The 24116-nt window shown below is 41.2% G+C and overlaps 2 protein-coding genes across 3 annotated transcripts in view; both read right to left on the reverse strand.

Moving 5' to 3' along the window:
• Nucleotides 1-563: 563 nt before the first annotated feature.
• prdm12a (PR domain containing 12a) lies at nucleotides 564-3579 on the reverse strand. Of its 2 annotated transcripts, none has more exons than XM_085358304.1 (5): nucleotides 3354-3579; nucleotides 1732-1922; nucleotides 1461-1616; nucleotides 1127-1241; nucleotides 564-1003 (listed from the first exon to the last, which is right to left on the reverse strand). In XM_085358304.1, exons 1-5 carry the CDS (start codon nucleotides 3577-3579, stop codon nucleotides 564-566), a joined length of 1128 nt encoding a protein of 375 aa, XP_085214430.1. The 2 variants fall into 2 exon arrangements, with proteins under 2 accessions (XP_085214430.1, XP_085214429.1); XM_085358303.1 differs by having other exon boundaries at nucleotides 564-1012; nucleotides 1106-1241.
• A 6130-nt stretch (nucleotides 3580-9709) lies between these two features.
• fubp3 (far upstream element (FUSE) binding protein 3) overlaps nucleotides 9710-24116 on the reverse strand; it is a 28321-nt gene continuing 13914 nt past the window's right edge. Inside the window, exons 3-19 of the mRNA XM_085359794.1 lie at nucleotides 22130-22163; nucleotides 21179-21228; nucleotides 20969-21040; nucleotides 19437-19494; nucleotides 19044-19206; nucleotides 17959-18057; nucleotides 17660-17764; nucleotides 17455-17557; nucleotides 16663-16763; nucleotides 16311-16440; nucleotides 11759-11919; nucleotides 11410-11483; nucleotides 11223-11299; nucleotides 10868-10924; nucleotides 10629-10679; nucleotides 10388-10512; nucleotides 9710-9788 (exon numbers count right to left, since the gene is read on the reverse strand). Of these exons, the coding sequence (XP_085215920.1) occupies nucleotides 9780-9788; nucleotides 10388-10512; nucleotides 10629-10679; nucleotides 10868-10924; nucleotides 11223-11299; nucleotides 11410-11483; nucleotides 11759-11919; nucleotides 16311-16440; nucleotides 16663-16763; nucleotides 17455-17557; nucleotides 17660-17764; nucleotides 17959-18057; nucleotides 19044-19206; nucleotides 19437-19494; nucleotides 20969-21040; nucleotides 21179-21228; nucleotides 22130-22163 (1469 nt within the window). The 3' untranslated portion in view covers nucleotides 9710-9779. The remainder of the gene's footprint in view (nucleotides 9789-10387; nucleotides 10513-10628; nucleotides 10680-10867; nucleotides 10925-11222; nucleotides 11300-11409; nucleotides 11484-11758; nucleotides 11920-16310; nucleotides 16441-16662; nucleotides 16764-17454; nucleotides 17558-17659; nucleotides 17765-17958; nucleotides 18058-19043; nucleotides 19207-19436; nucleotides 19495-20968; nucleotides 21041-21178; nucleotides 21229-22129; nucleotides 22164-24116) is intronic.

The following is a 24116-nucleotide window of genomic DNA, read 5'->3' on the forward strand; positions in this document are numbered from 1 at the left end:
TATGAAAATAACTGAAACACCACCACATGTAATATCATATCATTTATTTAGAATAGAAGAAAGCACAAATGTATTTACATTCACATGTACAGTAGCATACAATTCCATTTTTTATATAATTACCTAACTCTCCAAAGTACCCAGTCTGTACAACGTTAAAGTGACTATTTTAGTTTACAGTGTGGAACAATGCAGCGGAAACCATGTACTCCCTTAGTTTCACATGACTGTACACATCTGTGATGGTACTTTACACCTGAGCTGGTGAGGATTTGATGCAAACATATCAATTAGATTTAAGGATTACGCACAGAATCACTGATAACAAATGATATAAAAACGAAATATGGGTTGTCTTTTCTCTCTTTCTTTCATCTCCCAAAACACAAAAATTAAAGCATGATTTCTGACAAAAAGAAACACGCAAAAACAAATTAGGCGAGAAATGCTTTCACCGTCACCTCGACTCGTGTTTTCCTTTCACTGAGCACCCTTTGCTCTAATCGGCTCTAATCTAAAGTGCAACGTCGTCCTGCCTGGCAGTCCTTCCAGTGTTTCCGTCATCATAGCACCATGGTTGGGATGTGGTGCACCAGGGGCATCTGGTGGGGTACGGCTGTCATTTGTGGGGGAGGAGGGGACACCTGGGAGGACGCATCGGCTCCGGCAGCCACTGGTTTGTGCCGTGCGCTCTTCTGGTGCGCCCGGAGGCCCGCCAGCTGGGAGTACGCGCTCTGACACACGTGGCACTTGTAGGGCCGCTCGCCGGTGTGCAGGCGCACGTGGTTGCGCAGAGTGGACGACTGGCTGAAGCGCCGGTTGCAGAAGCGACAGACGAAGGGCTTGTCCAGAGTGTGAATGCGCATGTGCGAGCGCAGGTTGCTGCGGGAGTTGAAGCCGCGGTGGCAGATGACGCAGCGCATCCGACCCGTGGATGAAGAGGGGGTGGCGGAGGAGGAGGAGGGGGAGCACGAGGAAGGGCCGTCACAGGGGTGGGAGTCATCTGGGGAGAAAAAAGAGCAGGAGATGTTTGAAAACCTTTTCAGCTCGAGTTTCACGTGGTTACCGTGATTTTTTTTTAAGTAGCTCCTTTTTCATTCACAGTGAAATAAAACCTGCTTCTCACCATTTCTGCCTTTCTTCTGGTGTTCTTCTTCGGTTCCGGGAACTCCAGGGATTCCCAGGAACGTGTTCTGAGTGTTTCCATACCAGACAAGCAGCTCTTGGTCTGGCGGGATGGTCTGAGAGGGAAAAGGCGAGATAAAAAAAAAATATCAGTTAGACATCGTGAAATTTCGATTAGTTGCTCTGTGAATGATGCAAATGATAAAGAAAGAAATCACGGGTTAAGTTCTTATTCTAGCCAGCAGGTGGCACCTGCATTTTACACGCTTAGAGGTATTTTAATGCCATGGGCATGTTACAGCTGCTATCTGGACTGAACCTAAGTGCGTCCTCACCTCCACGGCCTTGTAGAAGATGCTGCTGCCGATCTGCACCACCTCCAGGTTTTGCTCCTGCTCATTCCGGGCACACTTGATGTAAGTCATCCAGCTGCGCTGATCCTCCTGACTGGCGTCGATGAAATAACGCACTGTGCCGTCTTCGTTGAACACCTGAGCGCACAAGGCAATAAAAAGTGGGAGAAATTTGTAAAGAGTCCGACTAAGGAATTTGGATAACACGGGCCTCATCAGGCTGCGGGATGAACAAATGAAGTTAAAAGCTCACCTCCCACATGAGATTGTTGTTTTTGAATAGGTCCACGTGTTCAGGTGACAGGAGCCTCCCTGTGAAGGGGCCCATCTCGGTGCCGGCTTTGATCCAGGTCTTCGAGAAGATGCCCAGACCCTCACCGGGGATCGAGCTCTGGGCGATGATCACCTCACTGGGCAGCACCAGGCTGGACAGCTTCTGCACCTCTACGAATATAAAGAGGAAGAAACGTGAGAATGTTTTTTGTTTTGTTTGTTTGTTTTGTTGTGGGTTTTTTTTATAAGGAAGTTAAAATACTGAGAGCAGCTACTCAGTTTAGATGATACCGCGTACTATGAATCTTTGTGTCAGTTAAAGGGCATGGGAGCCAGATCACTGTGGTCGGGAGACGTTCAGCACCAAAGCTTTGCTGGAAAAAAGTCCTTAAAGCAGCAAATGAACTGGATCTTATTTTAGTCACGAAATATTAAGCTACACCTCATCCTCCGTTTAATTCGATTATCTGGCTGAATTGAAACTTTTTGTTGTGCAAAAGCCTCTCGGAAAGCATTTTCATCCGCAACAGAAAGGAGGGAGGAAAAAAAGAAAATCGTGCTTCTTTAATGTCAAAATCAAAGATTTTTTTTTAATACTTCGGCTGCCAAAAAAAAAAAAAAAAAAAAAAAATCCCGTCCGAATAGGGGTTAAATGGTCCTCTATTGCGCAGGGTCCAACAATTTGTCATGCTTCAGATGTGATATTCATTAAAGTTTACTGGAAAAGAAACGGCTAATTCCAAATTCATTATCCTTTTAAGAACTTTGTAGCAATAAATTTGCACTGAATGAAACGCGGACTTGTTAAAAGCCTCAGAAATTTCTGCAACAAAAAAATGGAAAGGCGATTAGATGGTTGACATGCAATGAATAGCATTAGATTTAGCCTTCACGGTGCATTATGTGAGGAACAGCAAATCTTTTAAGGAGAGAGAAAGAGAAAGGCTCCGGAGCCCCATAGCTGCCAAGAGAGGAAAAGAGACTGTCCGGAGATTGATGAATGCAGGATAAAAAAAAAGAAAAAAAAGAAAAAGAAAAACCCGGGGACATCTTAAAGAAAGGAAACCTTTCACTCCGCGAGGTTTAAGTGGAAACTTTCCCAGGTCAAGCACAAAGTTAACCAAATGAATTTAATGCTCCGCGTCTTTCAGTTACACGCCTAACAAGCCTCCAGCGCGAGGTCTCGGAGCTGGGGAAGGGTTAACGCGTTAAATGGGTCGAAATAAAAGCAGAAAAAAATTGGGAGAAAACGTGGAAAGCAGCGAGGAGTCAGGGAAAGTTTAGGACGTAAGCGCTGTAGAAGGCCAGTAACAGGTCCGTGTTTATAGCGATGAAAATAAATGAGAATTTTGAGAGAGAGAAAATCTATGGGGGAAAAAATACAAAGTTTTATTGTCGGCTTTGATTAACGAAGAAAGATGATTTGATCAAATACTTCCAAAAATGTGTCCTACAGCCATAAAGCGCAAATCAAGGGGACCTTTTACGCACAACCTGGTGTAACGAAAACAAACCAAAATCGGCATTAAAAAACCACAAACCCGCACTGCAGTGTGGGTAAACATTTGAATGAAATAGTAGAGCATCAGCAGCTCAGCCTACCTCCAGCGAAGGACTGAGCCAAGACTTCGGCGGTAAAGGCGGTCTTGGGGCTGCTGCCGGTGCTGCCCTGCCGCTCCTCCGCCAGGTGTTCGCCCAGCACGTTCCTCCACCTGCCGTACAGGAAACTGTGCAGGATGTCCGATGTGATCACGTCCGACAGCGAGCGACTGGGACACTTAAATCCAGATTTTAGAGCCAAAGCGTCGGCGGGTAGCACGGAGCCCATGTTGTAAGACGAGTAAAAAAAAAAACACAAAGAGCGAGGAGGGGAAAAATCAACCCAGAAATGATGATAAGTGAAGCTGCAGCGAGCGGAGGAGAAGAAGGAGAAGAAGAAGTGGACACACAGGGAGCTGCTCTTCAGTCCGCCCCTCTCTCTGCTCCAAACTGTGCGCAGTAAAGCTGCCCTGCCTGGTTGTGGGGGTCTCTTTATATAAGTGGCTAGTGTGACCCCTGTCTAATTACTTATTAATGACACACCCCTCACCGCGTGGACCTGCCTGCTGCACGGCAACAAACCAGCAGAGACATTAAAACCAACGGAGACAGGAGGGGAGAGTGAGGGGAGGCAGGGAGGGTGGGTCAGCGGAGGGGCAAACTTTACTTTGGTAATTATCCGCACATAAAGCTGCATATTAAATTAACACACATGCGCAAAGCCATTGTAGTCATGCTTGTGAGATCGAAAAAGGCACACAAATAAAAAAAAAACCGCTTTAAATGCACACCTGTGCTGCCGGGGAAGGGGGGGTGCTTCCGTGGATTTGTTGGGACTTTCTTAATGATGTATGTTTGATAAATAAGAATAAAGAAGGAGAAGGTGGTGTTAAAATGATGATGAAGAAGAACGAGAAGTTTCCCCTCATGCGTACAGAAGTGGGTCATTGCGTCTGGGAGTTGCTCGCCCATTTTTTTCTCATGCATTTCGTATTCATGTGGTGGTAATATTAATTTTTTTGTGAAGAGTTAGCGCGGGAATAACAAGAATGGAAACAAGCTCAACTTTAGGGTTTTCTTTCTTTCTTTCTTTCTTTCTTTCTTTTACAGCTTTGTTCGCATGCAAAAGAAATGCAAAGCTGCTTTGACGTGGTTCACTTTTTCAAGCCCTTGTTGAGGTAAGCGGTTTAATATTCATGGATGTTCGGATCCCCTCCACCCCCACTCGGTATTGTGGCGACGTTTAGATGAGTATATATGGGCCCTTTTCTTCTCCATATAGTCGCAGTCCTCTGTGTTTTTTCCTCTCCTGCCTATTTTTCGGGCTTGATGGACTGGGGCTAAATGGGCAGTTTTTCCTTCTTTTCCAGCAGAGAGGACATCTTTATTCCATCCCTGGCTCACAGGTTTCCTATTCAGCTCCCCTCCCAGTAATGTCAGGGCCCTGAAAAGTGCTGCAAATCAATCTTTCATGGTGTTTTGAGGGCAATTTGACATCCATGCACTCCTCTTTTCAGTCCAACAACTACAAGGGGATTGTCCGAAAAAAAAAAAAAAAAAAAAGTGGGCAACGTTGAGCTCTCTCTCTCCCTCTTTCTCTCTGGACGAATATGGACTATGGCGATGTAATGGCACAGAAGATATGGCAAGTAAATACAATAGCGGAGAGTTTTGTTGAGCTGCAGAGATAGTGAAAAGGCAAGGTGAGTGACAGGGCACGAAAAAAGATTACCGTGTACAGCTGCTTTTTATGAGCGGGCCCCTCCCACGTTTGTCTCCTTTTTCCCAGATGAAATTTCTCTGCTCTTTCAATGGGATTCTTTCTCATCTAGATTGATTTACATTTATAGCATTCATCGCACAAATCCGAGGTAAATGGCGGGGACGGGGGGGGTGGGCCGCTTCTTTATTAAAGAGGAATTAAATGAATTGAATTGGGGTAACGCATGGATTTGATTTGCTTATTTATGCATTAACCTGTGGCATTATGCGGAGCTGGTAAAGCCGCGGGCATGTCAGCAATGGCAAATCATCCCGCTTAGCCGTTCCATTGTAAAACAATTTAAGCCATTATTCTGTCCATTTAAAGCTTATCAATTTAATGTGGATGATTGACAATTATTGCACAAAGAATGTGGTAATTGATGGATTTCAAAGAGCTGCTGGGAAACCTATCAAAGGCGAGCGTTTGTTTGTGGGTAAATAGCGGAATTTTACGCGAATCGGAGGGGGTGAGAATGGAGAGATACACCCCTGAAGAAAAACAGGAGAAAACACATGATTGGCTTTACACATTAAAATGTCAGAGAATAAACTGAAAATTACTCAATATTAAAAGATGCTTTCAAGAATTTGCTTGGAATTTTTTTTCCCCGTTTTTGTTGCTAGTTAGAAATAAGAACGTAAATCACTGACACTTTACCCACACACACACACACAGCTGCTGTCCAACCAGCAGGGAGAAAGGAGCGCAGAGCCTCCCGCGGGATCCTCCGCAGTGTCATTAAAAACAGATTAAGGTAGCTGCCACAGTGCGCCGGATCCTGGAGGCCGGCTCATCTGCTGCAAAGGTGAGAGAGGTGCAGCCCCCACCCCACCCACACCCCTAAGAGCCTCTTTTTCTTCACCCCTCTCTCCCTCGGTTGCGGGACAGGACAGGCCACCTGCTGGATGTGGAGGTGTGTGTGTGTGTGTGTGGAGGCCCACCTTTACTTACAAAGCATGGAAACTAATTGAAACATGGTTTGGTTCGTCCTGCCCAACACTGGCTGCGACGTGAAGCTGCGAAGTTATATCAGTCTCCTTTTTCGATCAATCAGCAGAAACTGCAGTAATAATTAAAATGTCACGACATGATTTATCCCCTTAAATCTACTTCACACTTCTAAAGAGAAAATGTACCCAAATTTAGTAGCAGCCGCAAAACTGCTAAGCTGTGGATAAAAGTCCCACAAATCCAGTTTCTCTCATCATTAGTTTGGAGTGCGATTTGAAAATAAACAAATACTGACAACTGTACTTTTACCTTTTAAAAATAATGAGTCTGAGACAAATTGATCGTTTTCTAAAATATTTTCTAATGAAACTGCACCAAATTGCATGCAGACGTAATAAAAACAAGTCGTACAGTCAGCTGAGTCGAAGTTGGCCTTTCCAATCAGTAATGCTCTTTTATACAAACAAGACCTGGACACAGAGCAGGGGGAAGAGGATAAAACAACCACTGCTGCCATTCCCCCCATCTAACAGTGTTAAAAATATCCAATAATTCTGAACTGCGAAGGCTTTTTCATGCCGAGTAGACTATAATTACCTTATATTAAAAATGTTATTCTGGAACGATATTCCCAACATTACATTGCCATTTTACCTCAAATATAGCCAAAATAAAATTGAATTATAATGAAAATGTTCAGCTATGATTGGGGAGGAAAAAAAAAAAATCTAGGAATTTAAGAGTGATTCGGGCTCAGGTGATGTAAGATAAATGCAGAATGACGCATCTAATTTTAGACACTCTGCAGAGTGTTTATGAAATTATAGATCATTTTGCTGTTTACAAGCTAAGTGAGGTGGAACAATAGAGGCCTCAAAATGAAGTAAAGGTCCCTAGAACTACATTGATTTGGCACAACATTTGCAAAACCTGCATAAAGTCATTAAAATAATTTGAGGAATATTTTACTTGCACATAAATACATCAAAAAAATGTGGTTTACTTTAAATGCTCTGCTCTTCTCATTTTTCAGACTGAAAGCAGTCGCTTTTAAAAAGGCCACAGTACTATTGTACAAGCAGGATCATTTTTAAATCAACGTTTCAATACAGGGGCACCTGCCTGTGCAACAGATCGGCATATTCAGCATAAATTCCCCATCATACGGTCAGTTTGGATAAGCAGGAAAATGCTTCGGTGTGTCTACAGATAATGAAGTGCCCCTCTCACTCTGCTTAAAAAGAAAAAATTATTAGATGGCCACAAAGGACCCAGCAGGTCCAAAACGTCCACAGGGATGGCACGTTAAAGACGAAGAGGATCAAAATCAAGGGCTGGATTTGGAAACAGCTGCACGGCATCAAAGCAGGGGCCGCTACGGGGCCACGCAGGATCCACTGTGGCAAGAGCCTCCCTGCTGAGGGCAAAGATGTGCAGTGACAAAGCTGGAAAGAGCTGCAGGAGAGGAGGAGGGGTGGGACAGGACAGTGGAATGAGCTGATGCTGGCTTTAAGCATTTAATGTGCGAGAAGGATGAGGAAGGAAAAAGTGCAAGAATTGTTTCAAGTGCAATGAGGAATGGCTGCAGAGGAAATGTGGCCAAGTAGTGCAGCATTTGGAGCAACAACAAAAAAAAAAAAAAAAAAAAAAGATAAAAGGAAGGCCAACTTTAGATTTCCTGACAGGCTCTGAAGGTGAAGTCTGCTATAGTACAACTCCAACTGAAGTCCTCATCCAGAAACTTAAGGCAGTGGCTTATTTTAATAATAAATCAAAAATCAGTTTCAATGAAAAGTCATGCAACAGACTCTTAAACACGCAGGTATTTTTTTTGTCTGTGGACGTAACGCAGTGGAAGTATTACAGCATGCAGCAGCTCGGCAGTGCAGGAAAGTTACCATTATGAACGTGTAATAGCATAAATCACCCACAAGAGAGGCTTGCGGAAAATTTATTTGAATTTGAGAACTGGCAATGGACTATAGAAAATAGATATTCTGCTTATAAAACATGAAAACATACATTTGGCCTATATATCCTCTATGTATCATCTGTTAGTATATATATACACACACGAACACAATAGAGCTCTCAGAAAGTTTCAGATGTGAAATTTAACACTTTAGTATCAGAATACAACCAAAGACATCCAAATGATTACAATATTCAAACAGAAAAAAGAAAATAAAATAAAAATTCAGCTCAACAGTACACAATAAAGGTAGTCCAGATGTTTTCAATACATGGTTAACTGTACACAAGAGGAGGAAAAAGAACCAAACAAAATAAACACCATAATTAGACATTTTGAATTTATATCCCTTTTCATTAAGAAATGACGTTAATAACCAGAATCACTTGCTATAATGACGCATCATTTATATTAGATCACACAAGAAAATTAAAAAAAAAAAAAATTAAAAAGGTATTAGCATTGGACTGAGTCCAACGCCCCGCTGAGTCCACAGCAAGGGCTCAGAGGGGGCGCCGGCGAACTGGGAGGTACCAAATAAGACAGGTTTTGATCATAATACTTAAAACATAAAATACTACATTAATTATTACACAGGTACGAATTACAGGGGCTTAGCAGTCTTGAATAGTTCAGGTACAGAACACATACCCAGGAGAGGAGAGAAAAATAAAATAAAAACAAAATCCACCACGTCTTGTTTTGCTTCATAACAAGATGCAACATCAAATTTCAAATCGCACATTCACAATCTGAACATTTTCAGTATGAAAACAGAACAGAAAAAGAGGGACAATTTTCCTGCAACTCTGATCGCAGGAAAAAAAGTATTTATATATCTATATATATGAAACAGATGTTTAAATTAAACAGTCAAATATATGAGCATATATATACATAGTTGTACAAGGTAGCAAAGTCAAAAAAGCTATTTGCAACATCCCCCTAAATCAGATCAGTGTAATAAATTATCCATGACATTTGCATTTGGAAAAAAAAAAAAAATCATCTTAAAACTACAAGTTAAAAAGTCTGTCAAAATATTAGAGAACCCATCTTTGTTTCAAAAGTGAAATAAGATATTGCACCTTTCTTTAAACCAGAGTACAATAAAAATGACAATGAAACAGCATAACAATGCACAACAGGAATTAAATTAGAACTATTGCCACTGGCTGACATTAACCCACCTTAAACCTTTTAACCTTTAAAAAAAAAACAAAAAAAAAAAAACCTGTAACAAAAAACATCACAGTTTCATTTTATTGAATTATGTAAAAGGAGAGAAAAGACATTTTAAACAAACGTTTTAAACATCTTACGACATGTGACAACAAAACACTGTATTCAAGACTGCTAAGCACACAATCATGGTTTCATTTCGACAGAGCTAGAAAAAAATAGATCATATTGCCTTTTGAAATGTTACAACTCTTGGGTTCATTTTGGCGCGCAAACTGAGCAAAGACAGGAAAATATAGGAAGAAAAAATATAACAGAACAGCTCTCTCAAGTCCAAAGAACAAAGGGATCCCATATACTGTCTATCCAAAATAACAGTGTACATAAGCATTTAGTAACAAATAAATGTTCCTGATTTTAGAAATATTACTTTATTATATAAGTCACTCTACAGCTAGTGTTTCTCACTAAGAAAAGAAAAAAAAAAAGTCTTCAAGGCGCTGGAAATCTAGACCCCCCCACCCCCACCCCCAGTTTAAAAAAAAAAAAAAAGAAGAAGAAGAAGAAGAAGGGTTGTTTTCATCCTCAGTGATTCAAGTCTTTAACCTGGGCGCCTTCTCTAATGATCCTGTAAAGTTAAAACATGACAGCGTTTAGCACATCGACATTTGTCAGGCACTTCCATTAAAACGTGCGACTACTGACAGCACTGCAAAAACGCTGCATCGTCACAGTGTTCGGTGCAGCAGCATACTGCGAGCTTTCTAAAAACAGTTTTAATTTTGAGTGTGAACCATTTCTAATTAACAGTCAGTTAATGGATAAAATATTTACAGTCTTAATGGGAGTAAAGTTGCTTTTTCTTCCTATTTTCCAAGAGCTTAGTATTAAATACACCAATTTAAGCTGGAAAAAAAAGTGATAATATATATTATATAAATATTTTACTTTTTTTAACAAATGTAATTTTATTTATCAAGAAAAAAAAATCCCAACAAAAAAACCAAACAAAAACAGTACATATTTTTACTACACCTGGCTAAAGTAAAATATCACTACTATGATTTCTTAAATGTAAACCACAATCAGCAGCAATACAAAAAAAAAAAAAAAAAAAAAAAAAAAATCCTCCTAACTTTAATATTTACTCCAGGAGTATAAAACTGAATGCATGCCGTATGAGACGGGCTGATCCTTCAACATCTGTACATTTGAGTCCGACCTCACCTGAAGACCCGGGGCTTGCGTCTGAGCGCCCTGGCTGAAGAAGGCCATCGGCTGTCTGTAGACGTCAACCCAGGTGCTGTAGTCAGGATTGGAGGTCTGCTGAGATCCAGGACTAGCCGCCTGGCCTGAACAGAAGGAGGGGAAAAACAAATTAGGTGAAGAAGAAACAAATGCAGGAATTGAGCATATGCTTAAATCCGTATCTACTGCACTCCTAAAACAACACGGTAAAACTACATACCCCATCCTTTGTTGTATTCAGGAACAGTACTCTGGGCCTGGGTTTGCTGACCTATAACGAGCAGAATTTTTATTTTCTACTCCACTGACTTTCTCTTCTTTTTTTTCTTTTTTTTCTTTTTAAAAACAGGCTTGTGTGAATAAAAATGAATGTGCACAGATGAGATTCAACTTCAGTCTTGAAAGAGTAAAACAAAGAGCTGAGGGATTAATGTCCTTTTGTTCCTGAGTGACACTTGCCTAACTTTTTGTAATACTGCTCCCAGTCCATCTGGCCCGTCTGGGATCCATTGTGACCTGAAACCAGACACAGATAATGCCGCCAGAGTTACTGAGGCTGGATTTTACTTTTCCGCTTTTCCATCTGCAATGCTGCTTTCTGATGATTTCCACCGACAGCAAATGGAAAACACGTCAGTGCAAGAAACACGTGGATAACCTCCGGGAAAGCTGCCAAAGACTGAGAACAGAGCTAGTCGTGCTCTGCTGCCGAGCTTTTGGTCGCAGTTTTCAAATTTATAGCTAATAAAACTTCTTAAAATGCATCACAGTATTCGTCTAGATAAAGAAGCACATTCTTGGTGAAATTACTCACCGTTATCCTGTTGTCCTTGGGGTTGCCATATCTGAAAAGTTGTCCCCCATCCTCCAGTCATGAACGTCTGAGGCCCACTTCAAACAGGAGATTGCAATCGTGAGTTTAAACGGCATCTGCTGAACATCTATATTCACATAGGTGTGTGTTAAAATGCACTGTGAGGAGGAGAGAAATGGACCCTTACTGTTGCGGGGGAGTGGTTGGTCCTTGGTTGTAGGGATTCATACCGAAGGTGCTGTTCCCCCCGATTCCTGGGCCCTGGACAAGATAAAGAGAGGAGACCACACTTGTGTTTAAAAGGAGCCAACAGGCAAGGTCAGAGGGCAGGGCCGAGCGCTGATGCACTCCATTAAGTCCATTTGATGGATTCTTCATGTTTAACCTCTGGTGACATCCTGCTGGCCACCAGGACCAGAGCAGCCTAGCTCAACCGAGAAGCTCCCCGCTTTGACATGTGCGCTCATGAATATCAGACCAGACAATGGACATTTTGGGGAGGGAGTATCGTGGGGGGCTGGAGCTAGACCACCTACCCCAATTCTCTCATTGATCAGCTGGCGGGCCTTTTCCATCTGCTGAGGGGTGCCTCGGATGGAGAAGATGCGCACGTTGGGGTCGGTGTTGGGCGGCGGGTTTCTCTGCAGCTCCACGTGGGCACGAGACTGCTCTTTGATGTTCTTGATGGTTTCTCCACCTGAAAAAACAAAACAAAAACGCACTCAATTTTCATATGCAGCTTGCACACATTTTTCAAACAACAGTGCATTTAGCACTAACGCCAAACACTTGTGGGCTGAGGTGGGTTTGGAAGACTCCAGATCTAATCTCCAAGTAAACTCCAAGATCTGAAGTGCTCAACTATCAGTACTGGTCAGAGTTTATCATAATAAAGCAGTGAAAAGCTTACAGCTAATTGGGAACAAGGTTATGTGTTTAGCACAGTGGTTAACACATTCGCCTAACATGTTAAAAGAGCCCTCGCTCTAGACCAAGAGGAGGAACAAATCCTTGAGAGGGTTATGTCAAGAAGAGCCTTCATCCTCCGCTGTGACAACCCTTTGTGAATACGGGAGCAGCTGAAAGAAGCTCCAGACAAGGAAATGATTTTAGTAACGTCTCAGTTTTATTAATTGTTGACTATGAATGCACCCGACTAATATTTACAGGAGCTGTAATCCACTTTAGATTTCATTACCACTGTCCTCTCCATGCTACTGCTATCACTGATGTCCACAGCCCTTCCTAACGATTGGCTTTCATATACCGCTAGTTCCCAATTATCTGCATGACTGAATTTGTAAAAACCATAAATAACAGCTTCCCCTCTTCTTTCTATTTATGACTCCATCTATGCATCGTGCCATCTTTCTAAGGCCAAGAGGCTAAAAGCCGTTACACACCCAACTCACGAAATTCAGAATTTTCAGAGTCAAACTGGCTATGACACACACACACACACACACACACACTTTTTGTGAGAAATTTGCCCTTAAAAAACTAAAAGAAATTACAATAAAAAGCAGTTAAAAACAAGATGAGACCAAGCGATGATGAGCTGGTCCTGTTGTTTCTGTGGTTTCATCAGAGTTGGAGCTGTATCACGACGGCTTTTGTACATGTAAAGCTGCATTATTTTAGTGTAATGATCTGATTGGCCAGATCGGTTTATTCAGATATGGGAAGAAAAAATAAAAAATAAATAAAAAAAATAAAAATCCGTGTGCACGGCTGTATCAAAAAACAACAAAATAAATAAAGGAGAGTCTGAAAAATATTTCGAACGCATGAACTATTTGCACAGATTTCACGCAGCCGGCGTGTAAAGGTCTTTACTTTAAATTAGGTTATTACCTGATAAGTGAAGGAAATGATATCTGTGTGTGACTTCATCAAAACTAAAGCAATGAGAGAAGAAAACAGTTGTCGCTCACTACACTTTCTGGTCATTCAATACGAGACCGTCAAGTTTGTCTTACAGGGTTTGCATGAAGACCAAAGTCATCGTAACCTCTCTTCTGAGGTCCGACTCGGTGCTTTGCTCCACAACACATGGAGCGAGCACTGGGCCAACTTTCTCTTCTGACCAAATCTAAGAGTGCTACCTTAAGAAAAATACGGCATGTGTCTCACCACTTATCTACCATTCTCTTGTAACATCCATGCAAATCAGGAAACAAAGGAAGACATCTCCTGCACGACAGCCCCTCCTCTGCATCGGATGCCAGCTTCCCGACGTGTGGGGAGAGCAATTACACCAGCAGGGAGAAATGAAACATAGCTGGCAGGAGAAAGGGGGCCAAAATTGAAGCGTATCCTCCTTCTGGGATATCGTTTGTCTCTTTTACCCCCTTTCATTCTTGACTCGGTGTTGTCCTCTGTGATGAGAGGAGGGGGGGGGGGGGGGGGGGGTGTCTCCGAGGGTGCTTCCCGGGGGGACACCGGGGCTGTCCCAACATCAATTACATATTTGTTCACTTGTGGCTGACACTCTGATGACCCTGGCTGACCTCCGAATGAAAGCGCTCATCAAAAATCTCTCCTCCTCCGGTAGCCTTATTCCATGCTGCCAAAAGACTGCACATGGGCCATTAACCCATTGTCAACCAAATGAAACTTCTGCCTTAATGAAGCCATTATGAGCTCTTCTAGTCAGACAGCAGAGAGCAATGAAGACCCCGACTATTCATTTCATGGACTGGGCTGTAGTGAGGACAGATAATACAGGCTTTATTAATGAGACTGGTTTAGCGAGGTGGAGAAAAGGAGGGAGACAAAAGTGCAACTGGTGACGGCATTCAGGGCGAAGCCAAGGGACTGGTTAGCTGCTGGTGGGGAAAATAAAACTTCTAGTGGCATTAAGGGAAAGTAGAATTAGCAGAACGGGCAGCGATGTTTCTAATGTCGTTGTATTCAGCTTTATATGACATTACAGTGGGGTGTTATAGCTGAAACAGTGGAATAAATAAAACTTCTAAAACACGAACAGAAATGTATATTCGCTGAACTGCATGCAAGTATTTTCCCACTTTAAAAAAATAAGGATGGGTATTGACTCGTGTTATGGGATAAACACCAATGCACCATTTGACTTGTTGTCCAAGAAGGCCAAATAAAATGAAATACTGCTGAGACTGAAACCCCAGCCTAATAACAAACTAAATGCAGCTGAGGTAAAAATTTTATTTATTTACTTTTAAACAGTGAAAGTCTCTGCTCCACTGGGAGAGCAGGGAAACCGACAAACCTGTAGCCCCATTCAAATACATTAATCTCCAAGGGAAGACTGTTTATATATATTTTTAACACCTTTTACAGAAGTCAAATGAAGGGTTGGGCTTTTTTTTTTTTTTTTTTTTTTTTTTAAGATTAGGAATCTACCAAAGAAATAAACAATTAGAGATCACATCTTATTTTAACATCTCATTGGTTAGTTTAAAAACTTAAAATAGAAGTTATAAAATAAATTTTTAAAAATGAAACAGAAAACAACGGAGTAGATAAAAACGTGCCTTCGTGCTCTCAGCAGTCTGTCACTAATGAGATTTAAAATTAAATAAATTTAAAAAAAAAGGACTAAAAGTGCAAACAATTCAGTATATAAACAGTTTAAACCCAAATACCTCCCCAAAAAGCCAAAACCCCCCCAAAAAACTAAACCTTTTATTACGTCTCAGACGTACTTATTGGTAGTTTATTTTTGTCTCTTTGACAAGAAGAGCTGAAAAAGTCACAGGCCCCTTTTAAATATTTACTCACTCAGCTTAAATTAGCAAAACAACCCCATATCAAAATCACATCATTAAAAGCTTAAATCATTAAAAAAAACAAAAACAAAACAACAAGTGGTTGAAATTATGATGAATAACAAAAGTTCCTACACAAATGGTAATTTTAGCCAGTAGCAAAGGTAGCAGCCCACTGTGGGTTTAGATGTTTCAGGTTAAAACTTGTGCGGTGTAACTTTCGGATCAGGATTCAACTTTATTGTCATTACACACGTATAAATACAGGGTAACGAAATACAGTTTGCATCTAATCAGAAGTGCAATAAGAGCAATTATATACAGATAAGTTAAGCAAATATACAGATGTACTACGGCAAATGTACGGATATACTGATATATACTTTGTGATGCTGGTTATGTGTTTTGCACTAACGTCACGTCTCTGGTAAAGTCTGAGTAGGTTGGTGGGTGGCTTGATTCGTCAAGCTCGGTGTGGCGGTGTGTATGAGGTCAGAACAGAGGGGCAATGAGCTGCATATGGCATCGTAAAGATATTAATCACTGCACCCTTTAAGGGATGCCTGACAGCACCCAGACCCACCGCCATCTCCACCATATTGGCCCACTTCATATGCTAATGCACAGAGAGGGGGACGCAACGCCCAGGTTTATTTGTTTCCCTCGCCCCACTACATGCACAAAAGCCACTTGACATTTCTATCGCCATGTTTTTATCTTAGGTAAAGAGGCCCCCTTTGACCTGCCCTTCCCCACACAGACACACACACACACACTAAGGCAGCATCCATCCTAGCATACAACACACACACAGCTCCTTCCAATGCAATGGTCAATGACTTTTAAATAGCTGGCAATAGAGTGGGCATGAATAGCCAATAAGCTAATTCCTCCTATTCATTCCCTCGCTGCACTCTATTGGGCTGAAAGACCCTCATTAGATGCCAGGCAGCCTTCCACATGATTGAGGGCTGTTATTATGCACCTTTAACAATTAATGTCACATTACACGCATTATCCCCGTCATTAAGCCCTTAGTGAAGCCAATGAATGCCACTTGTGCTGTATACATGAGCCCTGGAGGGATAATAGGAGGGTGGTCACTCACCCCCTCCTCTCCTCATCAGTCTCTCTCAGAGGCAGGACACCAAACGGCAGTTATTAAAATGGAAACTGCAATCTGCTGAGCTGGATACTCTTATCAAGTCTGCTCATTTTAATCAGGCTTATGCAACATCAGCTCAAACAAATACAAAAAACAGCATCTTGTGCTTAAGCGTTAGTGATATTTAAAAGAAAAAACTGTATCTGTGTTTAAATATCTCCAGAACATTTTCCTTACCTTTGCCAATCACCAGGCCACACTTATCAGCTGGTACTGCATATGTCATCTCTTGCAGACCTCCAGGCCCTCCCATGTTACAGTCACCTCGCCCTCGACGTCCTATTACGCCGCCAAATCCATCTCGCTCCTGTCAGGAGGAGACAGGAGAAAGGTCATTATAATAAAGACACAAAAGAACTTGACAGATTGTTGGAGGTCAGGAAAAAAATCCCTGCATATGAGCGACTGCTCTGATGGACATTTAAAATAAAAATAAAAAAATTTATTCATAAACAAATTGTCTAATTAAATATTTAAAGCCAACTTTGCATGAACAGATGCAAATACACGGGGACTAAGAAGCGCATACCTGAGCTGTCTGAACGAGTTCATTGATGAGGTGGACCGCATGATGACAGTGGTCGGGCTGTCCCATCACCTGAGCTACACGGTCGGGGCTGATACCGTCATCTGAACAACCACATTCAAGGGAGGAAAAGTTATTTTAGAGAAGCTTAAACCGCATGAAGACTTTATATACTTTTCTGAATTTAAATTAAGAAAATATAGGTGATATGTTTCTAACTTTAGTGGCTGCCTGTTTTTTCCCCCCGTGACTGCATGGACACGTCTCCAGAGAATTTACATGAAAATGCACCAACTACGCATGCACTCCAGGAGACAGATGTCAAACAAAACCGTAACTTCTGAATGAACAGCTACTGACAGCTGGGCTAATTCAGAAAAAGCTTTTCTGTGACTGATTGTAAAGTACATCACCACTACAACTATAATTTTGTCATCTTTTACATGCAGGTAGGCTGATAAGGACCAAAATGTACAAGCTTAACACTTTACAAATGTAAAATTATTATAATAAAGTACAAAAATTTGATTTCAAGCACTTGCAAAGACACTCAAGAGCCCATGGTTGTACTAAATCCATATTTTGTGTGTCGTTCATGTCAGATTTTAAGGGCTTTCTTGACCTCTTACTCTACAGTTTACATTAACTACAAATGATGACAGCTTATTTTACGACAGCTTAATTAAAATACCAGAGATGCACATCAGCTACTCCCTTGTATGTGATTTAATTAATCTAGACCCAATCGTATTAGGCAGAAATGGCCAAAATGAGGCCTTGTTCAATCCTCTTTACCTTGCTTGAACTGGATCCTGACCCCAGCGTCATTCTGAATCTTCTTGATCATCTCGCCATTCCTGCCAATGATGATGCCAACAGCAAATCTAGGCACAACCACCTATGTTGACAGAAAGAAAGGAAAATGAAGAACGCTTAAATGTACTCTGAGCAAATTTAGCTGGCTGTCCCGAAGCTGAAAAGCAGAGAAAAAGGCTCTCACGTCCAGACTGCTTCCACCCATTTTGGAGCCAAAATCTGCCCTGCCAGCTCTGTAGTCCCCCTGGTCTTTGTCCCGGATGAGCTTCACCACAAGTTCACGGGCTTGCTAAGAAGAAAATTCAAATACTGGGTAAACGATCCTGCATGTGAAACACAGCCAAGTCGGACTGACCCGCTCCTCAAAAAAATAAAAAGTTTCGAAATAAAATGTTTGAGTCGAAGGCTGAAGGCATAAAATGTGTAAAATTGAGTGTAAAACAGGACAGATAGTGGCACACACTGAGCACTTCTGAGGCTGACCTGCACTTTGTGGGGATCCCCAGTGATTCTCAGGGGCTTGTCTGCTCCAGTGGGCATGGGGTCATCCTGAATCATTATCATCTGCACTCCTGTTCTCTCCTGCAGGGGTACAATCAGACAGAAGAAGAAACAACCACCAAAGAGTTACCTGGGGAACAAAATACTACTCGCTCCAAAAAGGAGGAGATTCTAGCACATCTCAAAGAACAGGATGTATTTTTTGTTGTTAAAAAACTAAAACAAAACTATTCTGAATGCAGCCGTTCACACAAACCATGTACTTTTGCAGGATAAATTTGTGGCATTTAGCTTTGAATTAAGCTTGTTTTTGTTTGTTTGTTTACATGTGAATAAAGATATCTGACCAATCAGACCACTGCATTTGACAACAAGGCTCAAAACACACACTGGTACTGCAACAGGTCCCTTGAAAAATGTTTGAAAAGGGCCCTCCGATTGTTCCTACTCCAGTGATTAATGCTTAAAACAGAGCCCAGCTGATTTCAGTTTGGGTCAGTTTCTACTGGACAGGTCAAACACTTTACTCATTCCTAAATGCTCGATGAAGAATCACACAAACCTTAAGTTTGTCCCAAAAGAACCAGTCTAAAGAAATCAATTTCAACTTGACCACCTTAATTTGATCTGTTCTAAAGATGCAGTTTGTAAGTCAGTGGATAATTTAGAACTAGAGCTGCTTCCTTCTTCCTCAGACCTCTTTTAGAGGATGGCTTTGTGCTTTTAGTGTCCTTTTTGCAGAACTCTCAGATAAAGCAGACAGTTACCACTTCAAGGCATATTTTTAATTACAGTCACGTGATTCAAACAGACTAACACGAAACCACCTTCTAAAAAATAAAAAAAAGTTTAACCCTGTGCAACAGGGCTGTGACGTGTCCCCCGAAACTTCCAACAGTTGTTAAACACCAAACCCATTCTCTCCATTTGCAATCTTTATAGTCCTACAATCTGTATGCAAAATGTTGCAATAATAGTACGAAGTTCAAAAATCAGGTCATCACCATGGTTCGTTTTTACTGTAGTGCATGTGTTGTGTTATCAGTGCAGTGCATCTACTCGCGGACCTGCAGTTGTTTAATGGTCTCTCCTCCTTTTCCAATCACCAGGCCGACTTTGTTTGCAGGGATCAGGATCTGCTGAATGGAACTGTTCCCGTCCATCTCATTGTGGAAGCCTGGACCATACCTACACTGCTCGATAATCTCGCACAGAAGCCTCTTTGCCTGCCTGAAGGGATGGAGCCAAGAGCAAGACAAGGGATTTGTCACTACAACCTGCACAACCACCCCCAAAGAAAACGCTTTGCAGTTGTGAAAGATGAGCTCAGGTGATTCATTCACTGATCAGCACTTCAAGTGAAAAGAGACTGGAGTTCAAGCCCTGAATGACAAAAGGGCACACTTTCCTAATGACATGTGGAGTTCCAGTTAATCTGTCAAAGTTAATGTGAGACTTACTCTATGTTCTCTGGACTGCCAGTCAGCGTGCAGGGTCTGTCCAGCATGCCTCCACTGTCTGCAAGAAAACAGACAATTAAAGAAACTCATCACTAAAAAATAAATCTTTGCATTTACAAGTAGTTTTGGTTAAGTTTTAGTTTCATGCAATAAAAAAAATGAATGCACTGCATGTTAGAAAAGGTGAGTTTCATTTTTCAGCAACATATTTCACAAACTTGCAACTTAACATGATAACAAACCACAGCCTGAGATGTGGCGAACACTGCATGTCCCACAAACAGTGCTGATAGTTGTGCGAGTAACACTGGAACCAATGTTGGACAAACTATGTGAAGACAATCCTCTGTTTTGTTAATTTAGCTTGAGTGGGGAGGAAAAAAACAAAACAAAACTCCCAAACCCTCTGTACTAGGCTCAAAGACAAAGAATAAATGAATGGCAGAACAAAGACGAGAGCCACAGAGAGGCTGGAAAATAAAAATGCCAAGTGCCACAAACTGCAGGTCCTCTAAAGTGTAAAGTCCACTTGCGACTGGCTCTTATGTTATGCAATAGGTTACAACCTGGTTTAAAACAAACAAACAAAAAAACCCCAAAAAAAACAAAACCCTGCATTTAGACTTTCTTCCCCTTCCCTAAATGGTAAAAGTTAGCAACACATGTTAAAGTCCAACTTTCACTATCTGGAATCTGACAGTGAAATTTAGCCTAAAGTGTGGAACAGACATCCAGGAAGTCTGCGCCCCAGGATTTGAGTGTTTCTAATATTTTATTAGTCCTTGACTTTGCACTAATTAGCAGGCATGTGAGCTTCAGCTATAGTTTGTGAATGCCGCTTACCAACCAAGTTTGCTAGCCTTAGCAGAAAACTTAGTAATTGATCTTATCACATCATACTTTAAGTCCACAAAAGTACAGGCTTGCTCATGCAAACTTAAAGCTTGATAAAAACAAAAAGTTCAGGTAAATATTCTATACAAAATCCTGAATTCAATATTTTCTTAATCTGCAGGTATGCTGCAAATGCAGAACGGCCTCTGGCAGAGACACAAGGCTTCTGCTAGCATAAATTGTATCTTTAAAATACAATCATGAAAAATTAGCAAGTTTGCTCAGACTTAAAAGAAAAAAGATATTAATGGAAGGCTGAAGCTTTGGAGAAACCCAATGTGTCACCAAAACAAGACCAAATAACACAGAAGATGAGAGTTTGAAATATATTATATTGTACATCATACATATACAATAAATTAAATTTTCATCTGGGGCTTTTTTGATGATTTTTCACCTCGTCAACATTTAATTTATGTCAAACTTCTTTCCAGCCACAGTTTGACCCTCAGAGGAAACAACATTCACCATCATCTTTTATTGCTGCACACAATAAAAGCGAGTAACGCACACGGCGCAGTATTTATATACAAAATGAAAAGTGACCATGTTATGTGTTATTACATTTGTTTTGCCACCTTGAAAGACCTCACTGCCACCATGTTTTTATATTATGTTTATGATTAAACTGGACTTACCTGAAGCAATCTGGATCTTACAACCTGATTCCTGCTGAATTCTTGAGATCTGCTCGCCTCCTTTTCCAATGACTGAGCAAAAAGAGAGAAATTTCAGCATTTAACTTTTCTCCCCCGCCCCACAATTTAGATTGAGGCCCAGTGCTTTGACCCAAAAACTGAGCAGAATGTCAATACTGATGATTACAGGTCAAATGTTAGGCTACTTACTGAATCCCACCATCTTATCAGGCACTTTGAAGTCTTCTGTTGTAAAAGCCCTGAGAGAAATTGGTACATGATCAATATTCTGCCCTTCTGCCAGAGACATCTTGTACACATCAAAAGAAATAATGCTGAAATTATTGGGACTACAACTAATGACCGTTTTCTATACAATCAACAGAATAACTTCTGAAATTTGGGGCACATCCTGCGAGTCCATCACAGGGCACATAATTTACTTCATTTTATTTTGTTTGAGGCTATAAGATTGTGAGGAAGTTACAATTTGAACCAAAAGGTTTGCTTTGACCTATGAGGATCAATTTGAGTGCCATATTCGTTTTATTCTTGGACATTAATAGCTTTGCATGACTAACAGTTTAAAATATTATTACCAAGGCTTGGTGTCCACCCACAGTCAGAAACAAATTTTGGCTAACTTTATTGTGAATGGCTGTCGCTCATAAACAGAGGGTTTGAACAGCAGGTGTGTGGAGCTTCTGTGGTTGCAGCCAAATCAGCAGGGGGCTGAGATGACCATGCTAAGGAATATCTGCTCACACTGATTACATACAGAGCCAAGAGTAGGAAAGAAAAGCTAATAAGCCTGAGCTTTTGACTCACTGAGAAAAATTTACCACATCACTTTAAACTTTGACCCCATTTAATGTGATCACCACTATATTAATATTTGTATGATGAGATAATCACAAGTCCACGTTAAAGGTGCTTTACGTTTTTCTAATTTAATTTACTGTTAAACTATAGCAAAAGTACTTAAAAGCAAAAGCAGCAACAACTTTATGATAACCATGTAAAACTGGGTTCATATTCATCTTTGACGGCACAACAACATACTGTTAACCACAGACATGCATGTGCTTGTATGAGAAAATACGCTGATAAACTGAGTGCACTTCTATGAACACAGGACTTATTCAGGTGTTTTCTGCTTACCTTTGATGTACCATTGCACTGAGATGGTTCCCCACTGAGAGAAAAAGAGGGGAAAGCACACCAATTAACATGTGACAAATAATCTGAGATCATGGTTTAAAATACAGCAGATGCACCACAAATATCTGCCCAAGTGATCGCCAGCGAAGCAGCAAAATGAGAAAGAACGAGTCAGTGGTGGAGGGGACGGCTCTGCCAATCCTTCATGTTTGTGGCTGACCTGCAGCAGGGGGCTTTCACCAGCATGGAAATCGGGCCTGCAAGTGTATGAGTGAGTGTTTCAATCAGAGCCGCTCAGAAAGAGAGAGGGAGCAGCCGGGTCAGCGACTGCTGGTCCTGAATTGAATTTTGACAGGTAGCACCAAGCAAGGGTCCTGCAGGGTCACTGGAGGATGTGCTGCCATGGACGTGAACACCTGAGTTGATATCTCGTGGGTTCAATCAATTTTATGGCTGTTTGCACTGATTTCACTTCTTCTGGAAAAGCACTGGGGTTAACGCTTAAGAATGGGACCGCTATGAATATAAACGAGGAAGGTGTGTGTCTCACTCGTACGAGGACAAGACTGGATGATCAAGTCTGAATGCCTCGAGTGCCTGTGTACTTGTTTGATAATTAACTGCAGTGATACACAGATACAATTTCTGTCATTTCCCCTCCAGACTGCAAGAAAAACCTTGACTGAGAAAAAGCTGAGCACACAGCGATCCAAACAATGACAGTAGCAAATAAACCTCAACTAGAATTGCATACAATTTTCTTATCCGTTCATTCAGGGTGGAACTATCATACAAACAACTGTGAGGAGATAAGACGACAGGATAAATGTCTCGCGTTTCCACTTCGGGGATATGAAAGACATCAAATCTTTGTTTTGTGTGCAAGGCATAGAAAAATGCAATGTTTTGTTGTTGTAGTTAAAAATAAATAAAATAAAATCACGACACTGCAGTGTCAGGTCCAAGCAGACACAAAAACACTTCAGATTACAACAGTTCCTCCTACACAGATGAAATGTACACAGGCAGTTTGGCAACTTCTACACAGAACCGTGAATACTGAAAAGTGACTGAATGAGAGTCACTCAGAAAGAGTTTAGAAAGAAAAGCCATTTATTACAATTCAAATTAATAACTCCTTATTTAATATGACCAAATTCAGCTGCTTTTACATGAAAATGTCTCAAAGCTTTAGCGTAGTCTGGTTTGAGATCTCCAATTTGCTGTCCACACGTCTGTTTATTTATAACAGAGCAGGTTTCATGATGCTTTCACTGTACATTTTGCGGAAAAACTGTCAATTAGCCAGAGCTCTAGAGGCAAGAGTAAAAACAAAAATGTATTTCTTCTGTGCCAAACCCTGAAAAAGGATCACGATTACTGATGCAAATTGTACAAGTTATCCAATCACCAAATAACTCAAGAAATGTTGTTTTCCCTCCACCTTAAGCAAGAGATGGAAAAAAATAATAATCACAAGCACAAGGCATGGCATGTGCTGCAAACATTTGGCCACCAGTGCACTTAAACTGTTATAAGCAGCGATTAACTGCTTCTAGCAACTGCTGCCACAGCTTTTTGTTGAAAAGTAACGCCAAAAGGCGATGCCTCATTTTCTCCTTCGGATTGGATAATGGTGTTTGTTGGCTAAACTCTGTGGAGCCCAGTATGAAACAGAGTTGCACAAACCCTTGCAAGCTAAAAAGGCAAAGAGCCATGCGTCATGTCACCCATTTTTTATTAATCATTAATAATAAAACAGAGCAAATAAAACAAAGATCAAGTTCAGTGAGGAAAAGGGACAACACCCAAAACAAACTTCCCTACATCAGTTTAATTTCACTGCATGCTTTCCTTTGGTTATCAACCACACGCCTGCTGCGGCTCTATATCCCAGATTTTGAAAATCGCTCTCCAATAGTGATAAACGCGTCTTGTTTTCATGCAGCAGAATGCCCGTGTAAACATTATGCAAGAGAAGCTGCAG

This window comes from Diplotaxodon limnothrissa, linkage group LG7, assembly GCF_057381915.1.
Source record: "Diplotaxodon limnothrissa isolate DT_005_m linkage group LG7, D_limnothrissa_male_GT1.1, whole genome shotgun sequence".
NCBI lineage: Eukaryota > Metazoa > Chordata > Actinopteri > Cichliformes > Cichlidae > Diplotaxodon > Diplotaxodon limnothrissa.

Bases quoted from the DNA above. Each gene is read 5' to 3' on its own strand.
- prdm12a (XM_085358303.1), bottom strand. From the start codon at position 3,579: ATGGGCTCCGTGCTACCCGCCGACGCTTTGGCTCTAAAATCTGGATTT. The intron at 1,617-1,731 runs GTGAGCTTTTAA...TTGTGCGCTCAG, and splicing joins ACAACAATCTCATGTGGGAG to GTGTTCAACGAAGACGGCAC. The intron at 1,013-1,105 runs ACTGTGAATGAA...CCTGCTCTTTTT, and splicing joins TGAGAAGCAGGTTTTATTTC to TCTCCCCAGATGACTCCCAC.